At 40.6% G+C, this 22,596-nt stretch overlaps 2 protein-coding genes across 5 annotated transcripts; both read left to right on the forward strand.

Annotated features, from left to right (window-relative positions):
- The first annotated feature begins 528 nt into the window (after positions 1-528).
- Positions 529-15,133, forward strand: si:ch211-13f8.1 (uncharacterized). Of its 3 annotated transcripts, none has more exons than XM_008433815.3 (10): positions 529-2,450; positions 3,272-4,483; positions 6,681-6,753; positions 7,655-7,804; positions 9,131-10,299; positions 10,619-10,769; positions 11,771-11,990; positions 12,365-12,477; positions 12,627-12,817; positions 13,130-15,133. In XM_008433815.3, the coding sequence occupies exons 2-10, from the start codon at positions 3,313-3,315 to the stop codon at positions 13,309-13,311; spliced, it is 3,420 nt and encodes a 1,139-aa protein (XP_008432037.2). In that variant the 5' UTR covers positions 529-2,450; positions 3,272-3,312; the 3' UTR covers positions 13,312-15,133. The 3 variants fall into 3 exon arrangements, with proteins under 3 accessions (XP_008432037.2, XP_008432039.2, XP_008432038.2); XM_008433817.3 differs by having other exon boundaries at positions 530-2,450; positions 10,622-10,769; XM_008433816.3 differs by lacking the exon at positions 529-2,450 and adding an exon at positions 2,459-2,781.
- A 1,263-nt stretch (positions 15,134-16,396) lies between these two features.
- On the forward strand, positions 16,397-22,576 carry tal1 (T-cell acute lymphocytic leukemia 1). 2 transcript variants are annotated; one of them, XM_081598102.1, is made up of 4 exons: positions 16,397-16,724; positions 17,978-18,581; positions 18,802-18,920; positions 20,668-22,576. In XM_081598102.1, exons 2-4 carry the CDS (start codon positions 18,016-18,018, stop codon positions 21,195-21,197), a joined length of 1,215 nt encoding a protein of 404 aa, XP_081454228.1. In that variant the 5' UTR covers positions 16,397-16,724; positions 17,978-18,015; the 3' UTR covers positions 21,198-22,576. The 2 variants fall into 2 exon arrangements, with proteins under 2 accessions (XP_081454228.1, XP_081454229.1); XM_081598103.1 differs by having other exon boundaries at positions 16,543-16,724; positions 18,802-18,890.
- Positions 22,577-22,596: the final 20 nt, after the last annotated feature.

Raw genomic sequence — 22,596 nt, forward strand, 5'->3', positions numbered from 1 at the left:
CCTCATAGTTTTCTGAAGCATTGCATTTTGTGTGAAAGTCAAGAAATTACATTTTGATCTTATCTGCAGAGCAACATCTTCCACATGACTGTTGTGTCCAACACATAGATTCTGGCAAGCCGCAAACATGAGATCTAATGTCTTTTTTCAGTAAAGTTTTCTTTTTGCACTCTTCTATAAAGGTCATCTCTAGGGAGTGAATGGCTACAAGTTGGCCTGTCAACAAGTTCTCCTACCTGAGCTGTAGATCTCTGCTGCTCTTCCAGAGGTGCAATAGACCTTTTGTCTGCACAATGTGTTTTGTCTGCTTCTGCAAATGATGCAATCCTTTAAATAGACAACCATTTCTTGGTGGTTGGCAGTTATTCCACACTCTTTCCATTTTCCGATGATGCATTAAACAGTGTGAGATTGCATGACCTCTTCAAGGCTTTCAACTTGTTTACAGCTTTATATCTGACCTGTGTTTGCTGTTGACCGCAGTCTTCTTTGTTCACTGTTCACAAACAAACCACTGAGGTCTTCATGTGTTTCCTACAGACCTCACTTAAAAGTTATGCGACTTCTGAAGGCAAGAAAGTGTTGAGGAGTGAGGCAACGTTACAGATGGGCTCAATAAAGAGACGGGATCACATCAGGGATCCTCTCTGGAACCTTTTGCATTGGTGATGGACATGTTGACAGATGGGGTCAGGCAGGAGGCCCCATGGAGTTTGATGTTTTCAGAGTACACTGTCATCTGTAGTTAGAGTCGGGAACAGGTGGAAGAGAGTCAGAAGAGGTGGATGTATACTCTGGAGAGAGGAGGAATTAAAGTGAGTAGATGCAAGACAGAATGCATGTGGATGAGCAAGAAAGAGACACGTGAAGAACAGTGAAGCGCCAAGAGAACTTCGATAAAAAATGGATGAGTTGAAGTTGCCATGAGCAACTATTCAAAGCAACGGCCATGGGTGAAGAAGATCGTACAAGGTAGGGAGGAGTGGATATACACAGGTGCCAGGAATGATTTGTGACAGAAGGATAGCTGCAAGAGTTAAAGGTTTGATTGACAAGATCGCAGTGAGACGTGCCATGATGTATAATTTGAAGGAGATAGCACAAACAAAAACATACAGCGTAGGAAGTGACTGAAGCCAGGGATGTTAAATTTTTTATTAGGAGTGATCCAAAATAGACAGGACTAGACATAAGCACATCAGAGGGACAGCTTAAGTTGAAAGATTTGGAGACCAAGTTGGAGAGGCGGGGAGATGGCTTAGACACGTGCAGTGGAGGGATAGTGAGCATATCAAACAAAGAGCGTTGCATTCAGAACTGCAAGTGAGGAAGAATGGAGGAAGAACCCAGGTTTATAGATTTAGTAAAGACGTATATGCAGAGGAACGACATGGCAGAAGGGGTTGAGTGAGATGGAGACAAAGACAAAGTTTTTCCTCGGTCATACAGCCTTACATGCAGAATATCTTTCTTGATTTTAATATGATTTTAATGCAAAGAATAAAGGAGACAAGTTTGAGTATTATAATATTGTAGAGCCTTGTTGCGCAATGTTTGAACGCCTTCATATGTGCTGACTGCATAATAAAACTCCACACACTATTCATGTACCTTTGATTTTAATGTGACAGCCCAGGACGATCAGTGCCCCCTTCTGGTCAGCCTTGTCCAAAACATTCTGGATGCGCCCCTGCCTGAAACTCCAAATAGCTCAATTTCACAAGAAAATGTTGAAGTTGGGTGTGAAAATCCGTTTAACTCTGTTTTCTGCAGCACAAAAAATGTTTTTTGGAAGAGAATAATAGATTAATATTCATAATGATACAACAAATAGGAAATTATGAAATGAACAAATACAAAAACTAACAATAGAAAAGAAAATCACATAGAACAAAGGCTTTACAAGATTATCACAAATGCACAGACAGCCATAAATTGTTCCTTATAGTTTTTTTGTTGTTGTTGTTTTCCACATTTGAGCTCAGATCTATTGTTGTATTGTCCAGCATGATTCAGGTTGACATACTCCCCAGGCAGAGCGGACGGGATAAAATTAGACGGAGGGATGGATCAGCTGTATATAATATCCAGTAAGAATCAGCTGACACTTGTTTACACAAAATAAAATGTGACTTGCATTCTGTCTCAGTCGCAGATTCAATCTGGAATCGGGAAGCTGGCAGTATAAGGATTTTTTTTTTCTTTTACTTTTCCCCCTCCTTTTCATTGGGGGCATTATTGCATCGTGGGAATAACACAATGTGCACCGCGCTTACGCAACAGAGATCGTCACTCGGCAGAGGGTTTGCGGGGCAAGGACGAAATTAAAGCGAGCATTTTTGAATTCCATTTTTGTTAATCCCACTGATTTTCTGAAGGGATTAGCGGACCGAGCATGATAGAGGCACCGCTGGTTCGCCTGCCACCGCTCGGATCGGGAGCTGCAGACAGTAAGTGCAACACAACCTAGGATCCAGAATGCACTGAGGAATCTTATTTCTTAGTGCTTAGTCCTTTTCCATTTTCTCTCTTTCTGTATTTTTTTTTCCTTCTTTTTCCATCTTGATCTGCTGGGGATATATTGCTGTTACTTATGGCTTTATTTTCTTACTCTTGTTAAAGCCTAAGAATGAGGAGGCGCGCTGAAATTCCCTCCAGATTGTTTTGGCGCACGTTTTTAAGATGCACTTTAATTTTTGATATTGCGCAAGAATTTTTCTCAACTTCAGTGTGATTTTAGATGAGTGGACTGAAAAAAATCACTTTTACATATTTATCCAGGTACACTTTTCATTTTTCTTAATGCTTTACATCCTGTTTTAGTTATGAAGGGCCTATTTTACTGATAATATTTAGCAATAAAAGACGCAACAATAAGTCATGGTTCTAAAATACTTAACTAAAGGATACATTTTTTTCTTTTTTTGACTCTTTCCTTTTTCTTTTTTTTTTGTTTTGAATGAATGGCACAAACAGAGAACGTATTTGGTGTTTAACACCCCCGTATTCAACAAAAGAAAAGAAAACATCTTATACTGCTTAGGATTGTAAGGTCTCAGTAGCAGACAGCAGTTGCTTATTCTCATTCTAAAGGATTATCCTGTGCCCTGCAAAGTAATCACTGGATAATGCAACGTGACTGAATCCACAATAAAGATCTCCTCCCAGGAGAGAAAGAGCAACCAGCGATGAATATAACGGAAATGTCTCAATCATTCTTGTGAGTAACAGTTTCTAATTCTCTGCTTTATTTTTATTTTTTTTCCGTCAGAATATTTCAGAGCATAACCCCTTATTCGTATCGCCCGACCAATGGATGAGGAGAGATCTGCAGGTAATGTTCTTTCTAAGTCCACTTGCCCTGTACCGACTGGCCTTCCCATCAACTGGGGACTCATCACTGGCCCTGTACCAGAGCCTGTTTTCGGAGCATCTTCTTTAAAGACCTCGCTGCCTCCTCACCAGAGTTCAGCCTCGCATGCACTACAGACCAAAGTGAAGTCGTTGACTCAGAGAAGAACAAGAGGCAGGGAGCGGGAGAAGGACAGAGAGAAGTTGGACGCAGGCGAGATGCGCACGAGTGGCTCGCCTGGGCAAAATTCATCTGAAGTGCTCCTGAGGCAGAGGCAGAGAGCCAAAGGCCAGTTGTTTGTGCCGTCAACCTCCTGGCGATCAGGTGCTGCAAAGGACTTGAGCAGCAGCGATGAGGATGAGGAGGTAGAGGTTCAGGTTCGACTGGAGATTCACAGTCCTCCTGTGGACCTACAAACGGAGCAGGAGACAGAGGATAGCGACGAGAAGAAGTCAGAACAAAATGAGGGCCAGGTCAGCTCTTGTGGGCTCGAGGAGGGCACCAGTCTGGAAAGTCTTCTCTCAGATAACTCAAGTAGCAGCAAGGATGACCCGTCGCCTTCTCCTCCTCTGCCTGCCGTCTCCTCTTCCACTTCTACTACGTCTGCTTCCACCTCATCCTCTTCTTCAGCGAGACACTGGGCACCTCCAAAGGGCTTCTGGAGAGTAGCAAGGCCAGAAACATTGCTTCTCAATGGGGTTGGCCCTCACGACATAACCCCGACATTACCCTTGAAGGACTACACCCAGATGGAGGCAGTGGAAGCGGAACCTCAGTGCAAGTCCAAACCTTCTGAAGCAGTCGGCAGGAATGAGGCACAGAGTGTGGCTGAGGACGCCGAAGCGGCGTCGGTGTTCAAACATTCAGATAGCGTGGAATTTTATCTGGACAGATGTGAACAAAGCAAGGCAGATGTGGCGGATTCAGCCAAAGGGCTGTGCAGTTCTGACAGCTGGGAAAGCACGTCTTCTCAAAATGGAGTGCTGCGTGCCGATCTGAAGCTCAGGGTGAAGGAGAGGGCCTACGCGAAGCTGAGGGAAAGACAGCAAAATTGCAGAGAGGCGCGTGATCGCCGCGGAGGAGAAAGCATCGACTACTATGGGGACATAACATACAGAGTAGATTATAAAGGTAAGCGACTTAACGGGAAGGGGTTTTATGTAAGGAAGGATGGAGAAATGTGTGATCAATAATTCAGTCTATAAAAATATATGATGGTACCTAGATGCACTTCCCTTCTTTAACTTTCTTTGTTGATAGTTTTTTTTTAAAAAGTAGATTGCGTCACATAAATTATCCCTAAGAGAGTCTGTCTATTAAAACTCCAACAATTCTTATAAATAAAAGTAACTTAAGAATCTTTTTTATTATTATTATTTATGCTTTAGGTATTTAAATTTGATAAAAGTTTATGCAGACTTTCTAATTCAGAATTTCCTGTTTCCCTTGGGAATGAATATGACATAACACAGAGGCCCACTTCTTTCAGCTGCTCTTCAAAATAGGAAATAGCAAGAGAATATGCCATGCAAGGAAGTTGAAAGAGATTTGATTTTCAAAAGTTTTTTAAATTGCCTACAAGAAAAAAAGACAACTTTCCTAAACATTTTATTTTGACCTTTATTTAACCAAGAAAGTCCCATTGAGATTTCAAACTTATTTTTCAAGGGAGTCCTGGGCAAGCGGCAGCAAGAGTTACACAACTTATACAGTCACATCTATAATTTAAAAAGCTTAAAACAACTCTAACTGTGACAAATATGGCTAGATGAGAACACCATTTCATCTCGCTACTATGCACAAGTAGCACTTCTCTAAAAGTTAAGAATAGTGGTACAAAGAGTAGGATCATGGGCTTGGCAAAAGGAACCAATGGAGCTAAATAATTATTTATGAGGCATGCCTGAAAAAAGCCTCATATGTCCTACCTTCACAAATGTAAACACTACTGGAACTTTATGTAAAACTGAATATTATGAGACTAAGAGGTAGGTTTTTTTGAACAACAAACATCATTGGCTGGTTTGTAAAATTAAAGCTTAATTTGGAAACTTCTCACACTTAGTTTTAAGCATGATAGAGAATCTGTGATGCAACCGGTGAGTTATCAGCCCCGTTTTGTCATTTTTTGGGAGAAGGGTTTCACCCATTTTGCCTGGTGCTGGTGCTGGACTATGGCAGGCTCAATATTGTGAATGACTGAATGTAGTGTAAAGCCCTTTCTATTTTTCTGAACTAGAGAAAGTACAATCCAAGTACAGGCCATTAAAAAAAACACACACACAAAAAAAAAAAAAAGACATCTTTCCACCCAATGAACACGTGAAATCCAATTAAAAGTACATTTTCTCCAATTTTTGATCATACTGCTCCAGCACAAAGCGGAATTTTATTGTGAAGCTTTTATACTTTTTTTTTTTTTTTACCAAGGACGCCACTAAGTATATTTATTGGCATGCTCATACTTATTATACTTATACTTACTGCATTCTATCTATGGGAACAATTTATGTGTTGACATGATTTTGTTTTTGCATCATAAAATCTAAAAAAAAATAAAAAATCTTACAGACTATGTGGGTAAGTCCACTTTGTTTACCATCCAGCTGCTACAGTCATTCAAAGTGCCATTCATGAGCAGTTGCATGTCTGCTTAGGATGTTATGTTAAAATGTGGTTTGTAACCTGGCTGGTCCCCAGCTCTGAACAGATGTCAGATGTGCAGATGTGCATGAGGCTGTTGCTATTATTAGCAGCCAGCGCAGTGGGGGAAGTGTCCCTGTGTCGGTATCTCAGTTTGAGCGAGGCTGGATGTCTTTGTATGCTTGAGGATGAGAGATTATGTATTATCCCATGATGTTTATATATAAAAGTGTACATCTGCTGATAGGCGATGAAAAACATATTCATGAAAATACTCTCATTTTCTCCAGTGGCAAAATAGTACAGGATTTCTGTTTAGCTGATGTTAACTCAATTTAATTGTATCCAGTATATAAAAAAAACATAATAAATAAACAAAAAATATATTTATTCAAAGCAGAAATGCCCCTATTAGGTTTCAACAAGAACGGACTGCTTTCTTGGTCGCTGTGTTTGGCCCCAAGTATGATCTACATGAGAAGTGAACCTTAATTAAGTACCCTGTGCTTTAACATGTTTCCAGAACAAAGAATTTCAAAAACAAGCTGTTCTAGTTTTAGAAAGCCAAGTTATAAAAATTGATTTTTCAAAATGGTACATTTGAGTTACAGCTTACTTCATGTTCCACGTCTCCTCTGACTTGTTTATTTGTTTGTTTGTTTGTTTTTCTCCTTATTTATGCCAGTATCAGGGGACCATGATGTTCTGGAGAGCACAGACACCACACTTCTCGCTCAGGAGCTTGAACCGTATTTGAGGTAAGCGATGACCTTTTTTGTTTGACATTTATTGCATGTGGTGAAATACAACCCTTAATATCTCAATATCTACTTATAAAGTCAGTCTTGTAGAAAATCTGGATGGCCAAAGCAAGGGACCTTTAACAAGGAGAGACAACCACAAATAGTAATCGCTAAAGAAGCAGGTCTGTTTGGAGGGTGCTACATACAAGCACATTGAGAAGTTGAGATGACAGTGAAACTCATAGTGAATGACTACAGTGAATGAGTTACACTTTAGGGATGGAATCCCGACAATAAATAAAATATTTGACTATATTCTCATAACCTTTACCAATCAGGGATCTGTTAGAATAGGCTGCTAATTTCCTGAAGGTTGTAATTGATTGGATGAAACAAGGTGACAAACTCTAATCTACTAAAACACACTGAGCTCTCATCTTGGCACTCAGGAGAGAATGAATCACACTCTGTCCATTCTAATGATAATCCACGTGGCTGATGTATCATGCTATCTTTATCACTGGGCCAGGGGATAAAGAAGTACAGACGATGAAGCACAATGCAGAGCAGCTTAGCTTAGCTGCTGGGTGTGAGGATAGATGGATGGATGACGTTTCCCTTTGCTGCTTACCATCGGGGACACGCCCCAGTCTTTTTCATCTTACATTGCATAAGGCAGCTTAGGAAGATTCCGCCCGATTCACTCAATGTTAACTTAATCGTTGAAAAGTATGATGCTGAAATGCATCGACACAGGCCGAGCTATGCGCATTTCAACACTACCTCAGGTATTAGCGGTACTCAAATAAGTGCAGATCTATTTCAGTCTAATAACTCTTAAATCCATCATTCCCCTTGCTGTTTTAATCCCACGATGTGTTTTGGTACTAACCTCCGTTTTTATTTCGATCACCAGGTCACTTCTTGTAATAAGCGATGAGCTACCTTTAAGCCCGAGGCACGAGCAAGCCAAGCGTCTGTTGGAGCGAGCCAGGCTCAAGGCTCGCTCCAACCTCCTCAAAGATGACCGCCCCAGACGCTCTCAGTCTGATCAAAGATCCGCGGTGTAAGTCATTAGTTTATTGTGTTGTTTTCCCCTCTTTGCTTTCACTTACACATGTCTCTTTGTTGTCCATCAGACTGCTCTTTGCCTGGTTTAGCGAGTTACATAAGAGAAAGCTCTGAAACCTGACTGCCCTTTGTAATTACAAGGCTCAAACGGACAACTCTGTGAAAATATTTGCTCTTATTTTGTTTACGTAACACGGCGAGCATCGCGGCGCTTCGGTTATTCCTGAAATACTTTGTTGTAAGCGAGAAGCATTTAGTTAATGTGGGATTATGAGTGTTTGCAATATGCCTTTCATTCATGAACATGATTACAGCAGGCAGCAGTAACTGAGGCAGAGCACTACTTTTACGCAGTCATTATGTAATCTAAGATTGGATGTTTTTGATGAATTGGCAATGGGCCTGTGTTCGATCTAATGCTGAGAACTTGAAATAATTTCCTCTGTATTGTTACTTTAGATTTTTTTTTATTTGGCTTAATACTAGACAATATTGGTTCACATTGTCTCATAAGTGGTATAAATGTCAAATTTATTTGGGACTTTAATGCATTTAAACCACCCATTGTTGGTGTACATAATGACACAAAGTTCAACTGCAATGACTTTTAGAAACTTTTTTTTGTAAAAGAATTGAGTTTACACCTCTGAACTTTGGTTTAAAATCAGACATCCAAGCTTAAATGTATTCATGCAACCCAGTGGTTTTCAAACATTGTGATGTTTCAAACCAGCCATCGGGTAATTTAATGAGATTTTATGTGATATACTTTTACTAACTTTTTGTAGGAAGGAGAAAATTAATTCATGAATGTTTTACAAATTAAAAAAATCTGAAAAGGTGGCAGCATCATGCTGTGGAGATCAAAAGGAATACAGAACTTGGGCAAAGTCAATGCAAGGCAAATAGAGATAAACACGGGTTAATTTTGAAAGAAGAAAATCTGCTAGAGGCAACAAAAGTCCAAAGACTTGAGCAGAAACTCAAATTCATGACCTGGCACAATGATACAATTATTTGGCTCAAGTCATATTAGCGTAATTGCACTAAAAGACAGTTCTACAAGTTATTGGTAACAAATGCCTGCCTCACTTTCCAGGTTTGAAAATGGTGTGAAACCCATCTTTTCTTTTGTTTCCCTTTCACAAACAACTGTGAGGTAGTCTTCTGCTGTTTGACACTGAAAAATGTTTTTTGAGTCACATTGTTCCTGTTAACAGTTTCTACTTTCATTTATCTGAAAGTAGAAAAATTGTTGCACACATTTACACAACAATGCTTTAAATGTCATTGATAATTGCACAGTTTCTGTTTTATACAGGAAAAATCAGCAAGTTGAACCTCCCAATCACACAACAGCGCAGAAAACAGTTCAAACTAAAGAAGATCCTCCATCCCAAGCCTCATCTGGTCCTCTTCTGGTTCCCACACAAAGGGACTCTTCTCCGGTGAAACAAGCAGATCGACCGAGACGGTATGGCTGTTCCCCCACACGTGTGCGCTTTGAAGATGAATCCGAGAAAGAAGCCGAGTCCCGCTATCTGGACAGAGTGAGACAGCGTGGCAGACCTGGAATGCCCAAGTCCAGGGCGAAGGAAATTAACACAGACTCCAGCAGCAGCGGCTCAGAGAAGAGCAGAGGCCACAGGAGTATCTCTTTGCCACCTTCACAGAAGCAAGAAGATCTTGTGACAAATGATGAAACAACTGTTATCAAAGAGATCATAGTGCTGGTGAAGAAATGTGAAGCGTGTGGCTCCGTAGTCAGGGAACCTCAGCCGGTCTCCTCACCCTCTGAACTTCAGAACGGCGAGCCACACCAGACAGCTTCCTCAGAGGACCCGCGTGGAAAATCGACTCCTGCGTTGGCGCCATCAAACAAACCAGACGCGAGCACCCGCCCTAAGGCTCCTCTTACCGTCACGTTCGCCGGAGCTTATGTGTTGGGAGAAAATAAGGAAAGCAGCACTGGGTGGAAATCTTCTGGCTTTGGGAAACTCCGAAGACGGAGCAGGAAGGGGGAAAATCGTTTGGAGTCAGGTCACGGTCCATACGGCCCATCTTGGGCTCAGAGACGAAACTCCAATCCACGGAACAGGGTCAATTTGAGCAGAGCTGTTTCGTTTGCTCCCGGGAGCCCCGTTGCCTTAGAACCACATTTACTGGAGGCATCCGGTGGACTTAGAGAAGCATCCGCGCCATCGCTGCCCATAAAGTCAGCCCTGAAGTCAAGCTCGAGAAATCGCTCATCCGCAGGTCAGTCCACGGTTCAGTTCCAGGTGTCCCCTATTCAGGGAGGAGAAAGTGGTTCCCAATGCCCGGATTCCCCTGAAGCAAGAAGGGAATCTCCCGTGTCTACAAACCAAGGGTCACCAGCAGCAAGTAGCCCAGTACCCTGCATTAGGCCCTCCACTCTTAGATACTCCCCAGCCAGAATCCCCACGGATCTGCCGTCGGCTGAAATCTGGGATGGCACGTCAGATGGAGTAGGTAAGTGAAGACAAGCTAACCGCTGTACAGACATCAAAACCTGTAGTTTCTGTTGCTAATTTCGAGCAGTAAATCAACTCTTGCGTAAGAAGATAAAATTGGTTAATCCTCCTATCCTCTTGTAAATGTACTATATACTGTATTACTCCATGAGAGACCTAGAATTAAAATTCAACTCTGTTTTAATTAATATTTTCAAACGTTATACAAATTACGTTTGATATTTATTGACGATTAGATAGAGCAGTTCTTGTTTTTGCTTTGTCTGCAAATTCATATGGATATTCTGATCAGTGTAACCATTACTGTCATGACTAAGCAGGCGTAAGTGGAGAGACAGGTCCTGGTTCGGACTTTCGAGCTCTGCGAGGCATGGGTATGTCTCGGGCTGAGGATCTCAGAGCCGAGCTGCTGAGAGCTGAGCATCTAAAAGCCGAGGCTTTGTGGGAAGAAGGCTCTGACGGCTCAAGGTTTGCGCTTCATAATCTTACACGCCAATCTCCTCCCACACCGAAACTGTCACAGCAACAACTCTGCGTGGAGCTGTTCCAGAAGAAAGATTAAAACTAGAACTCTGAAAAACTGCACACTTGATACTGCAGCTCGAAAGGTTGTGTGAATACTTTGACAATTCTGCCCTCTATTGGAGGGAGAAAGTAATTATGCTTTTGGATTTGGAAAGTGAAGCACAAAATTAAGGGGGTGATTCATAACGCAGTCTCCTCCATAATTTGCAATTCTCTTGCATGTTGTACTTACTGTATTTCTGCACTGAATTCACAAAGCAGATGGCTCCAATGACATGCAGGTGCAAATATAACCATCCATAACGCCAGTCATTTTTTTCTACCAATGCCAGGCCTTCATCTGATCATTGATTTCTACCAATACCGTGCAATAGACCATGCAAGCCTAACGATAACCTCTCATCTAAGTTGTGGGGTAAAGACAGATCTTCTTTGCACAGTTCATGTATTTATGCTGTGTTCATTGAACTTTAAAATGTGACAAAATGATCCCAGCGAGTTTATTTTATTATTATTTTCACTAGAATATTGGATGAAATCAACCTTCTATAAAGCCAGCTGCACTGCAGGTCACTATTTTCTTTTTCTTTTTTTTTCAGTTTTCTGAACAAAATATTGGAGTATATTTGTTCCCCAACATTATGCATCATGCACAATGTGGGGTCTTTGAGAATACAAAGTTTTTTTTTTGTTTTTTTTTGGCTGTAGTTTACTTCAGCATACATATATATGTTCTTTCCTTTAAATGCATTTACCTCAGTGCAGAGACAGCATGATAAAGGTGAAGGAACTTCTGAACTTCTGGAGCAGATCTACATTAGGATAGTTCCAAAATTAGAAAGATCTGAAACTTGCACATATTTAGAACCTGAAAATAACTTGGTGAATTTTTGCATGTTAGTAAAAAAAAACTACAAAAAAACAACCATTTCTTTCTCTTACAGAAAATTTGATGGGAGGCCAAAACTTTTCCTGCGTCGTTTCTTTTCCTCCATTGGGCTGAATAGTGTTGGCAGACTGGTGAAGGGGGGTCGCTCCAGCAGCATGGAACATCTCAGTCTCCCCACCGTCCAGCGGGCAAGCTCAGCCTCACCGAGCCCCACACGGAGACCGCAGCCGACCATTCGAATACAGAGGACCCCCTCACTGCAGACCCTGCACACAGTGAGAGAGAAAAACAAACTTTATTTTATGCAAGATTTTATTCATCTCCATTTGTCACTTATTTCTGCCAGACCTCTCTTGAGATTATCTGTTGCAAACTTGTTGTCCGACATTGGAAGCGCAAGGTTAACTCCTTGCATCAGTCATAACCTGAGTAACCTGATACACTCAGGTTATGACTGAGTGTATAACCTGAGTGTATAACTGATAAGAGTTTCAGCAAGCTCAAACTCTTATCAGTTGCAGTAACTTCTGGGATATGTGTAATGTTTTTACATTTGTCATAAAGGCACTACTCCTCTGAAAACAGCTCTGAATTTTGCCACTGTGCTATAAATGCAATACTTGTTACAATTCCACTTGTTCGCCACTAGGTGCTCCCACTGGCTCAGCTACGTAAAGCCTCCTCTGTTCAGAGTTTAGAGAGAAGAACAGAACGCTCAACAATACTGGGAGAAGTCCAAATACCATATGGCTTGGCACCCAGGTACGAAAAAAAAAGAGAGAGAGAGAGAGAGAGAGAGAGAGAGAGAGAGAGAGAGAGAGAGAGAAAGCAAAAAAAAAAAGTAAAAGAAATAGTGAATAATATAAATAATTTTTACAACACATTAATGAATTTAATCTGTTTTTCTTCAGCCCTGAAAGCCCCCAGATTGAGATTCACAGGGGCCTGAGTGATGAAGATGTAGTTGTCGCCAGAATGGCTCACCCAATGGGCCGGGTCACACAGGCTTTCCCTGATGGGACTATCTTGTTGGAGCTCATCAAACCCCCAAGTGGCCCCTTTGGTTTTGTTATTTCAAGAGGAAAAGGTCGACCAGATACAGGTAACATTTCTTTACTTTGACATTTACTTTAAAGCATCATGGTCAATTGAGTGCCTCAGTTTACAGCGTTAGTCCCCCTAACCATGGTCCTCGACGTCCACTCTCCCGCATTTAAGAGTTTTGACAACCTTGAGTCACATAAATGGCCAATTCACAAACCTCTACAAAAGCTGATGCTATACTTAAAAGGCAGTTACACTAGCTGGTGGACCACCTCCACAAAAATCATCCGAGCAGCTCAACATGGGAGAGAAAAAACAAGAAAAATGGTATTAATCAAAACTCTTGTTGTTCGCTGACTGTCACCTACAGGTGTATACGTCGAGAAGGTCGGCGATGGCGTGGTGGAGGGCCTGCTGGGCGTTGGTGATGAAATCCTACAGGTTAACGGGGAGGCGGTGGCAGGACTCAGTTTGGACCAGGTGACACGCCTCATGACTCGGGAAAGCACCGCCACCCTCCGGATCTTGCCCGCTCGACGCAATCAACGCTGAACGGCGCAGGATAGACATGGCACACAGCCCGTTCCCGCTGGACGCACAGCCAGCCCACTAACCGTGCACTGCGAACTGACTGGAGCACAATGTACACGCGACACAATGCATTTTGATGTCATTCTAGATGAATAGCACAACATAGAGCTAAGTTCTTTCAGAGCAAACAAATCCAGCTGCATAGAGAACTTAAAAATGTGGATATTACTGTGTATTGTTATAGGTAGGCTCTTACACCCAACACCTTTTGTTGACTGAATCTAGATAAATAAATTCAGTTCTATTTATTTTTTTAAAATTATTATTTTAGCACCGATTTACACTAAATATCGTATCAAGATACTTAACAAGAAAAGTACTTCACGTTATTTAGAGTAATGTGTGATGAAATCAATTCGATAACATGGGCAGATTTAAATGTAATTGTATACATTCCAGTTTGATCCTATTGACAATACAATGCAGTCAAATGGATTGTATAACGCCTGCTGGACGATACTTTTCCATTTTTCGGAAAAGTATTGAGATGAATGCATGGAGTCATTAACTTTGCAGCAACGATCCCTCCAGAGAAAACGTGTAAAGACTCGACATCATAAAATCCAAGTGAATTGAAGTTCAGTGATCTTAATTTAACAAACAGACACATTCTCGTTCAACTGTTTTTACAGCCATTGAATGAAAGAACATCACAACCAGAAACCATAGTGTAACGTATTGGGATTACATGTGATAGAAAAGCAGCAGAAACGGGAAGGAAAATAATGGATGATTTTGATCTTTCTTTTTATCACAAAACATCTTAAAAGCGTAGTGTGCAATTGTTTTCAGTTTTCTTTAGGTCCATAGTTTGAATCCCACGTTGATTTTTGAAAATTAACACAAGCTTGGACGAAGAGCTTATATTTGCGTAATTTTTTTGCAATTCTTGCCACAGTTTAATTTAGCCCTGAACATTACAGGGCCATTTTTAAATATTTATTGCTTTTAATGCTTTTATCCAAACTTTTTTTATATGTGGAATTTATATCAGGCCGTAATGCTTTGGGTCATGGTCCCGCTGCAATGTGAATCTCCAAAGCAAGTCTTTTGCAACCTTCTTCAGCTTTTCCTTTCAGACTGCCCTCTATCCATCTTCTAAGCAATTCAGCCTGGCCTTCCTGGCTGCCCCTCTCTTTAATGCTCTCCTCACCATTGTTTAAACTGAAAGTCCTTGCCCTTACTGTAATTTGCAGTTGTGCCATACATTCGTCATTTTCATACAATAGGCTGACAGTATAGTGGGATGCATTTGAGCTTGTTTAAGTTTGTTTAAATAAACGCACATCACGCTTTTGAATTTTATGGCGGTTTTAGGAAAAATATTTAAAACCATGCACCATTTTCCTTCCACCAAATCCCAGTAAAGTACATTTGAGTTTGGGGTTGAAACAGGACGAAACAGAAAAAAAAATATATAAGTTCATAACTCATATTTAAAAAAGAGCCAGTTTGATGATAGAAAATGGGAATCAAATCCATTTTTCTTTGTATATGTTGCTTAGTTTGGTCACATTTAACAGAGTCTGACAGATTTCTGTCATTTTTTTCATATTTTTTTCATATTGTGGGACAATTTCTGGCACTGTTCAATACTGATCAGCAAAAAGACAAAACTAAAAGCTGTAAAAAGCTAAAACTAAATAAATTGTTTTACCTTTTATTAAGCACATGACAGCCCCTGTGTGGAGCACTTTATCCCAATTGTTGCTTTTACTCCATGAACTGTGCTTTCTTTCGTTCTCTTTTTTGATTGTAAAATAAAATATTTTATTTTGCCAAACATTATGCTTCAGTGTCATACTTGTTAATTGTGCACTTTTGCTTCACGAAACCATCTGTTCACAAAACGTTGGCAATATTGCGGATTTAAAGTTGGAATAAAGTAAGCAAAAAATAGAGATGTCGACAAAATAATTCCAACACTCAAAAACATTAACAGGAGATTTACTTATTTATTTTCTTAATTGTTGATAGTATTTGTTTGCGTTTCAGCCAGTGTTGCTGTTTGTCTTTTGTCAACCTGACTAGCGGGGATTAGTTCACGGAAATCTGCTGTGAGGACAGGATGCAGAGTGATGGTCGTGACTGGCGTTTCCACAGGTTTCATGTAGAGACGTGACTCCACCAATCAAGTTTTCACTTCATATCTATCTATCTATCTATCTATCTATCTATCTATCTATCTATCTATCTATCTATCTATCTATCTATCTATCTATCTATCTATCTATCTATCTATCTATCTATCTATCTATCTATCTATCTATCTAAAAGCCGCGGTGAAATGGTCTCATATCCACATAACTTTTACAGACCGGGTAATTAATAATTGAACTATATGGACAGAAGCGTGTGGAAAATCCGTTATTATGATGTACCTTCTACTATTAAGGCTTGTCCTGAATGTGCTCTGATAGCATGTCAGCAGTTGATGCTCTGCTCTTTTATCTGATGCCTCCAGAGACCGATACGCTTTTATCTCCCCCAGCCATGACTGCCACACCAACTCACCCCCCATCCGTGGACGTCGGGGAACCGCCGGCCGCGCAGAACCGACCCTTTTTCCCCGGACAAAAAAATAAATAAATAAAAAAAAAGAAGTGTCACAGACGTTTATTTATTTATTTATTGAAGTAACGGTATCCAATTAAGGCATCTTTGGTTCCAGTGAAAGCAGTTGGTCCATCCTTAAGGTATACAATAGATGAAAAAAGATACCCCACTCTTCTAAAGAGCTAATAAAACATAAAACAACTTTTATTGCTTGATAAATGAGCTTATAGAAGAAAACCTTTTGCTCAGAATACAAAGTTCCCCAAGGCTTAACCTGAGCTTTTGTTTCTTTCTTTCATAAAATTAAAAAAAAAAAAAACACCTAAGAGCGCAGCCAGCACAGTCTGCCATATACCTCACGTTGTTACAGGCCGTTGCGCTCTGCCTGTTTGCTTTTTTTCTTTTTCTTCTTTTTTTTTAATGCCTTGCCCTCCACAAGACTATATAGCCCCAACGACAGCCAAATAATAATGAATCATTTCATAAATAATGGGTTTAGGAGCTTATCGGGAATGAAGAGGCCGCTGCCGTGCGCTTATCTCACTCGGCCACATTGCGGCCTGTGTTCCGCTCCCCATACAGAGAGGGAGCGCACTGGATGCGGCGGGGAATAACTTACACTTGCACACACGCGCGCGCACACACACACACACACACACACACACACACACACACACACACACACACACACACACACACACACAGCTCCACAACTGGCAGGGAAAAAAAAAAAAAAAAAAAGAAAAACCTCAGACATGGATGACCCACTCACAAAATGGCTCCACTTACACAGTAACATCAACAACACGGCTGAAACGGTAAGTGCGAAAAACTCCCTCTCCATGTTGAACCGTCGTGGCGTCGCTCCTCTTGTTGCGGTAGGGATACGGTTGGGTTTATTGTGTTGTTGTAATGAGCGACATATTTAGTCTATATTTTCTAGTTTTGTCCGATCGAGCTGAGACTGGGGGATGTGTGGGGGGGAGAGTGAGGGGGACGGATGCGAGGCCTATAGGAGAATCCCTAGAAACAGTTAAAAAAAAAAAACGCGTCTATTATAATCAGTCTGTTGTTCGTTTTTCATATTTGCAGAGCTTTTTTTTCCATTAGATTACTCCTGAAAGCACCTTACGCGGATATATACTGGGTGATAAACAGAATGTCAAAACCTTAGCGCTCCCTTGTAGCAATAATAGCATTATGGCCTTCCCAGTAAATACATAAAAAATACATCTACAAATTAATTTCTAGCTGCTATTGCTAATAAAACGACCCAATCCGAGCTACTTTGGAATATTTCAGAACTAGCGAGAAGAAAAGGAGGAAATATTTTATTTCGACGCAGAAATAGCCTATAAGCTCCCGTGTAGATAGTGTCTACGTTATTTATGAACATTTCACCCATGAATAAAGAGCTACAATAATATACTCTTTAATTTACAAAACGCGAATTACAATGAGACTTTTTTTTGTCTCACTTGAAAAGACACGTGTCTTTGTGGGCTGCATTGTCGTGAATCAAGCACAGTATTATAAAGTATAACTTACCGGACATTGCGCAAATAAAAATACCTCTCGAAGCTGATATGATTGGGAAATTATTTAACCTATTCGAGTCTGCCGAATTTAGACAGTAAGGAATTTTTAACATTAAGACCGAATGCTCGACCTGTACAGTCAGGTTTTGTTGTTGTTTGCAAAGGTGATTATTTTTTTTTTTTTGTAAACTGACCACTAAAAAAAAATTACATGTTATATAAAAAAAACTTTCAGTTAAAAAAGACCGTCCGATAGATATGTTGTTGTTTCTTTCAGAGAGAAAAATGTATTGACCAAAAGGAAATAAAACGGTTTATTCCAACTTAAAACGTTTATTTATTTATTTATTTTTATTCATATTAACTCAAACATTGTCTAAACGTGGTAATTGTTAACAATGTCTGGATAATTATACGTAAGACCAAAAAAAAAAAAAAAATCATTCAAGGGAACTCTTATTTAAGATTTTAACTAGAGCAAATGCTTGCTGTGTAAGATAACGATTATATTAATCGAGGACATTTTCACTTAGGACATTGTGGGACTGTAAAAGCGGGTCACGGTTCAAAAATGATGGAAAAACGGGAGCAGGAGCTTTGCCCTGGAAGTCCCGATGCGGGATCCGGTCCTGGAAAGCGAGAAGACTCGGCCATCATCTCCAGACACAACGGATACAAGGAGGAAGAGAAGCCGAGGATAGAAAGAGGGGAGGAGGGGGATGCCAATGAGAGAGTGAAGGAGGAGGAGGAGGAGGAGGACGCGGACAAGGAGAGGGGAGGGAGCTTCAAAGGGGCTGAGGAGACGGATGACGTTCCGCTGCAGAACTCGAGCAACGGGACCAGCATCAGCATCATCATCAACGGCGTTGCCAGGGAAACTGCCTCTCTCAACGCCCTTGACCTGAAAAGGGAAGTGCCGGTGATCGAGCTCTCCAGGAGGGACGCTATAAAAGCACTGGAGCAGAGGACGGAGAGCCATTTGGTGCCGATCACGGAACTTCGCAGACCTCCACCGCTGCCGCTGCCGCCGCCGCACCGAGACGACGCTCGAATGGTCCAGCTGAGCCCAAACGCGTTCCCTGTCCCGGCCCGGGCGATGCTCTACAATCTGGCGCAGCCTCTCGCCGCCATCAACAGGTACCTTATAGACTGTTTTAAATGCACGTTTTATCTTTGACGTTTGGACGGAAACTTGTTAAGGCAAAATGCACTTTCGCATCTGGGTTCTGGGTGTAAAAACTTTTGATGTGACGCAGCGATGCTTTTTCCTGATGAAATCCGAGTTTTCTCACATTGCCACATCAATTAACCTGTACTTATTTTCTTTTTTTCTTTTTTTTTTTTTTCTTTTTTATAGTCTTGGAGGAGAGTCAGAGCAGTACAGCATGTACCCCAGCAACAGGGTAAAGCGCCGCCCGGCGCCTTATGAGGTTGAACTCGACGAGGGTAGGCGCATTTTAGATCTTTATAAGTATGGTAAGATGCACTTCTGCTGTGTGCTCCTTCTGCCAGAACAGTCCCTCTTCCCCTCCACGTCCCCCCCCCCCAAGTGTCCCTCCCTCATCTCCATTGTCATTCATCCCTTGACATGGAATGTACACTATTCCCAATCCGAGAGTTGCAGAAGATGCGTTGCAAAGAGGGGGTTAGAGGAAAAAAAAAAGAAGAAAAGAGTTCAACCAGTGAGAATTGCAAAATCTTACTTCACGGAACAAATTACTTTGTACCTGCGTATAATTAAAACAAGCCATTCTTAGGCAAATTTGGACTTGATTTGATTTGAAACATCCTCTCCAGTGCTGCCCACTCACTGTCATAAAGGGGAGGAGAATTGCGGGTGCTGCTGCCTCCATGCCAAGGTTTTACTGCAGAGTGGGCTGAAGGATTAAGATAGGCTGGGTGTGTTCCAAGAGCAACAATAAACAAAAAAAGACACATCTATTGGGGGTGGAATAATATGACTACCTGCAGAGAAGCTTCTCAGTGTGTCTAAATAAAATAAAAAAAATGTAAAAAAAAATTATGAATTGCAGAATGGGATACCCTCCCAAACACATTTTCTTGAGATTTGGCAAGAAAAATTAGTGTTTTCTCATACCCTTAAAAATCTGTTTGTACTGAGGACAGTTTTGCTAGATATTTAAGGTTGTTTGTTACCTGTATCTAAGCTTTGAAGATGATGTAAATAAAAGTTAAATGAATTTCATAGTTTTAATGATGGAGTTAAACACTCCCCTATAATACACATTTTATTGTTGCAGTACGACAGACAGAAGCACTTTCTTCTTTTATTCCTAAAATCCACAATTGAAAGTCAAATCTTTTAGATCATACTTTTACATGCAAAAAGCATTCGAGTCTATCTGATTAAAATTTTTAAAAAATCCTAGATTTCAGAAAGGAGTTAACATCCACTCCTAAAGCTTTTCAACATCTATTTGATATTTGAGGCTGGGTATTTTGGGCGTTTTTTTAAAAATTATTATTATTATTTTTAGCTATCTTCAAAGAAGTCAAAGAAGTGTGTTTAAATAAATAAAACTGATTATGGATTGCAGAACAGGGCTAAGTGATCAACCCAAACATATTTTGCTTTTGAGATTTCTGCAAGCAAAATCTTGTGTTGTTAAAACTTTATGGCAGATCAAAAGATGGTGTTGCAACCAGCATGTAACGGATAGAGTTGAATATTTCAAATAAAGTTTTATTTCCCTATCTTCAGAGAAGCTTTCAAGTGTGTTTAGACGAATGCAAATTCAACAGATTGCAGTATATAGTTAACTCAAAATCAGAAACTATCTTTATTCTTGAGGTTTGGCAAATAAAATAAAAAATGAATACAGAGGACAGTTTCGCTACTTTTATGTGAATGTTGCAAATTATTATTTTTTGCAACCTATACATAAATAAATAATTTATTTCAGGATGTGGTAAACAGACCCTTCCAAATGCCAATTATTCTTGAGGTTTGTCGAGCTACAGTAAATCAATATTGTCTTATATATAATAATCCTTGGTTATATCGAGTGCAAATGTTGATTACTGCGGTTGTTTTCTATTATTTGTCTCCTTACAAATATTGTGCACCCTTTTTGCTGCTACACTTTTTACACTCTTTATAACTTGTTTGCTTTTGAAAATGTCATGTTTTAGCTGCTTCACTGCTGCGTCACCTTAGACTCCTTATATAAGTATTTTTCTTTCTTTCCGTCCTCTCCAACAGCTGGCCAGCCTAAGATTGTGCGTCGCATTTTCACAAACAGCCGTGAGCGTTGGCGGCAACAGAATGTAAATGGTGCGTTTGCGGAGCTCCGCAAACTCATCCCCACTCACCCTCCGGACAAGAAGCTGAGCAAAAACGAGATCCTGAGACTTGCTATGAAGTACATTAGCTTCCTCTCCAACCTCCTGGAGGACCAGGACGGAGGGCGAAATGTTGGCAACAGCACTGACGGAGACACGGGGCTGCTGGTTGGTGTCCCAACCCACGAGGGAGGCCCTCAGGGTGCGCCGCATCAAGAAACCGTGGTGGGCCTAGCGAGGGATGATCTTCTGGAGACAATGTCACCAGGCTCCAGCTGTGGTAGCCTACCTGATGGGGATGGGGAGGGGAGTCCCGAGAGCTTCATGGAGGACCAGGACTCACCACCGGCTACAAGGACTCTAACAGCATCCCGCGGACCCTCTCTGCATCTAGCGGCTAGAGATCTGAGGCGCAACGGACGCCCATTAGATGGTTCCACTCGACGATGATGCTGACGCCAGGAGAGCACAGTCATGACATCAAAGACTAGAGAAGAGCAATTACAGATGGTTTGGAACACCTTAAACACCTTTCACCTTGGAGTAATCAGTTTAGGAAGCGTTATCTCACTCGAAAGGGAAAGACGATAAATACCGTGGTTTAAATTTGAACTTGTAAATCGTGCATGTGCCATGTTCTTGACCAACCTTGCAGACTATAAGCTTCTACGCGTTGAAAGTTCCAAAGAAACCCTCTGAAATGAAACTATATAAAAAAAAAAAACTGAACGAAAGAAAACATTTTAAATCAAACACTCGTTATTTAGAGGATGTTAAGCGTAAGGAGTTCATTTTGGGCTAAATTTGCAGTCGCCATTGATTGCAAAATGGTGCATAATATGGTATTGATCCACTTTGCTTGAACAGTTTTGCAGGGAGCCTGGTCCAAAATGCCAAGACATATAAACATAAAGACGTAAGTGGAACAAGTTTCATAGGACAGAATAATAATAATAAAATAAATGTTTGCGAGAGGCTGTTAACACAGTGAACAGGTGGGACTCTGATGCAGTTACGTATGTATTGTAAATAGTATTATATTTCCACTGCAAAATATAATAACAGTGACTTTCCAGTCACGAGGTTTCAGATGTACCATAGTGTGTTTGTGAATGGGTTTGCTATCAAAACTCTCTTTAAAGAGACAGGATTCGAGAAGAAGGGAGAAAAGAAATTCAACTCTACACGTGACGCTATAACAAGTGAACATATAGATGGAAGTACATCAAATGTGGTACCGCTTCTGTCACACCCGGTGATTAGAAAATCAAGCCAAATATTTCAATAGTCAAACAATTACGCTGTGTGTGAATAAAAACCACATGTATTTGAATTGTTGTGGAGGTACAATATAAATAGTGCTCTTAAAGTGTACAAAAGCAGGGGTCAGATGAAATCTTGAGATGACTCATTAAGTCCTTTTGATATGAATGTTTTAATGTTTTCTTTTTTTTAAACTATAATGCAAATGTAGTTTAGCAAGGTACACAAATAAGTCCCTTTCGTTTCCGCATTTTACGTGTACACGTACACTCCCACCACAGCTACCCCCCCCCCTCCCACCACCACCACTTTGCAGTATTAATACCATGTGAACACCAGCAGTTTTCTGGAAGTGTTGCTCACTGTTGTTGGTTGTTCTGCTTTTGTAGCAGAATCTGGTAGCTTATCTTGGTACCTTTGGTATTTTATGAATTACAGTAAAGGGACATTGTACGTTTGGTAATGACATATTTGTTGTATGATAGCTGTATCTATAAATATATTACAATGTTAAAGGGATGGATTTTATACAAAAAACAGAATAAAATATACAGAGAAAATTTGAATTTTTCTGTGGTGTGTATTC

Source organism: Poecilia reticulata, chromosome 17, assembly GCF_904066995.2.
Source record: "Poecilia reticulata chromosome 17, P_reticulata-male-v2, whole genome shotgun sequence".
In the NCBI taxonomy this organism is placed as follows: Eukaryota; Metazoa; Chordata; class Actinopteri; order Cyprinodontiformes; family Poeciliidae; genus Poecilia; species Poecilia reticulata.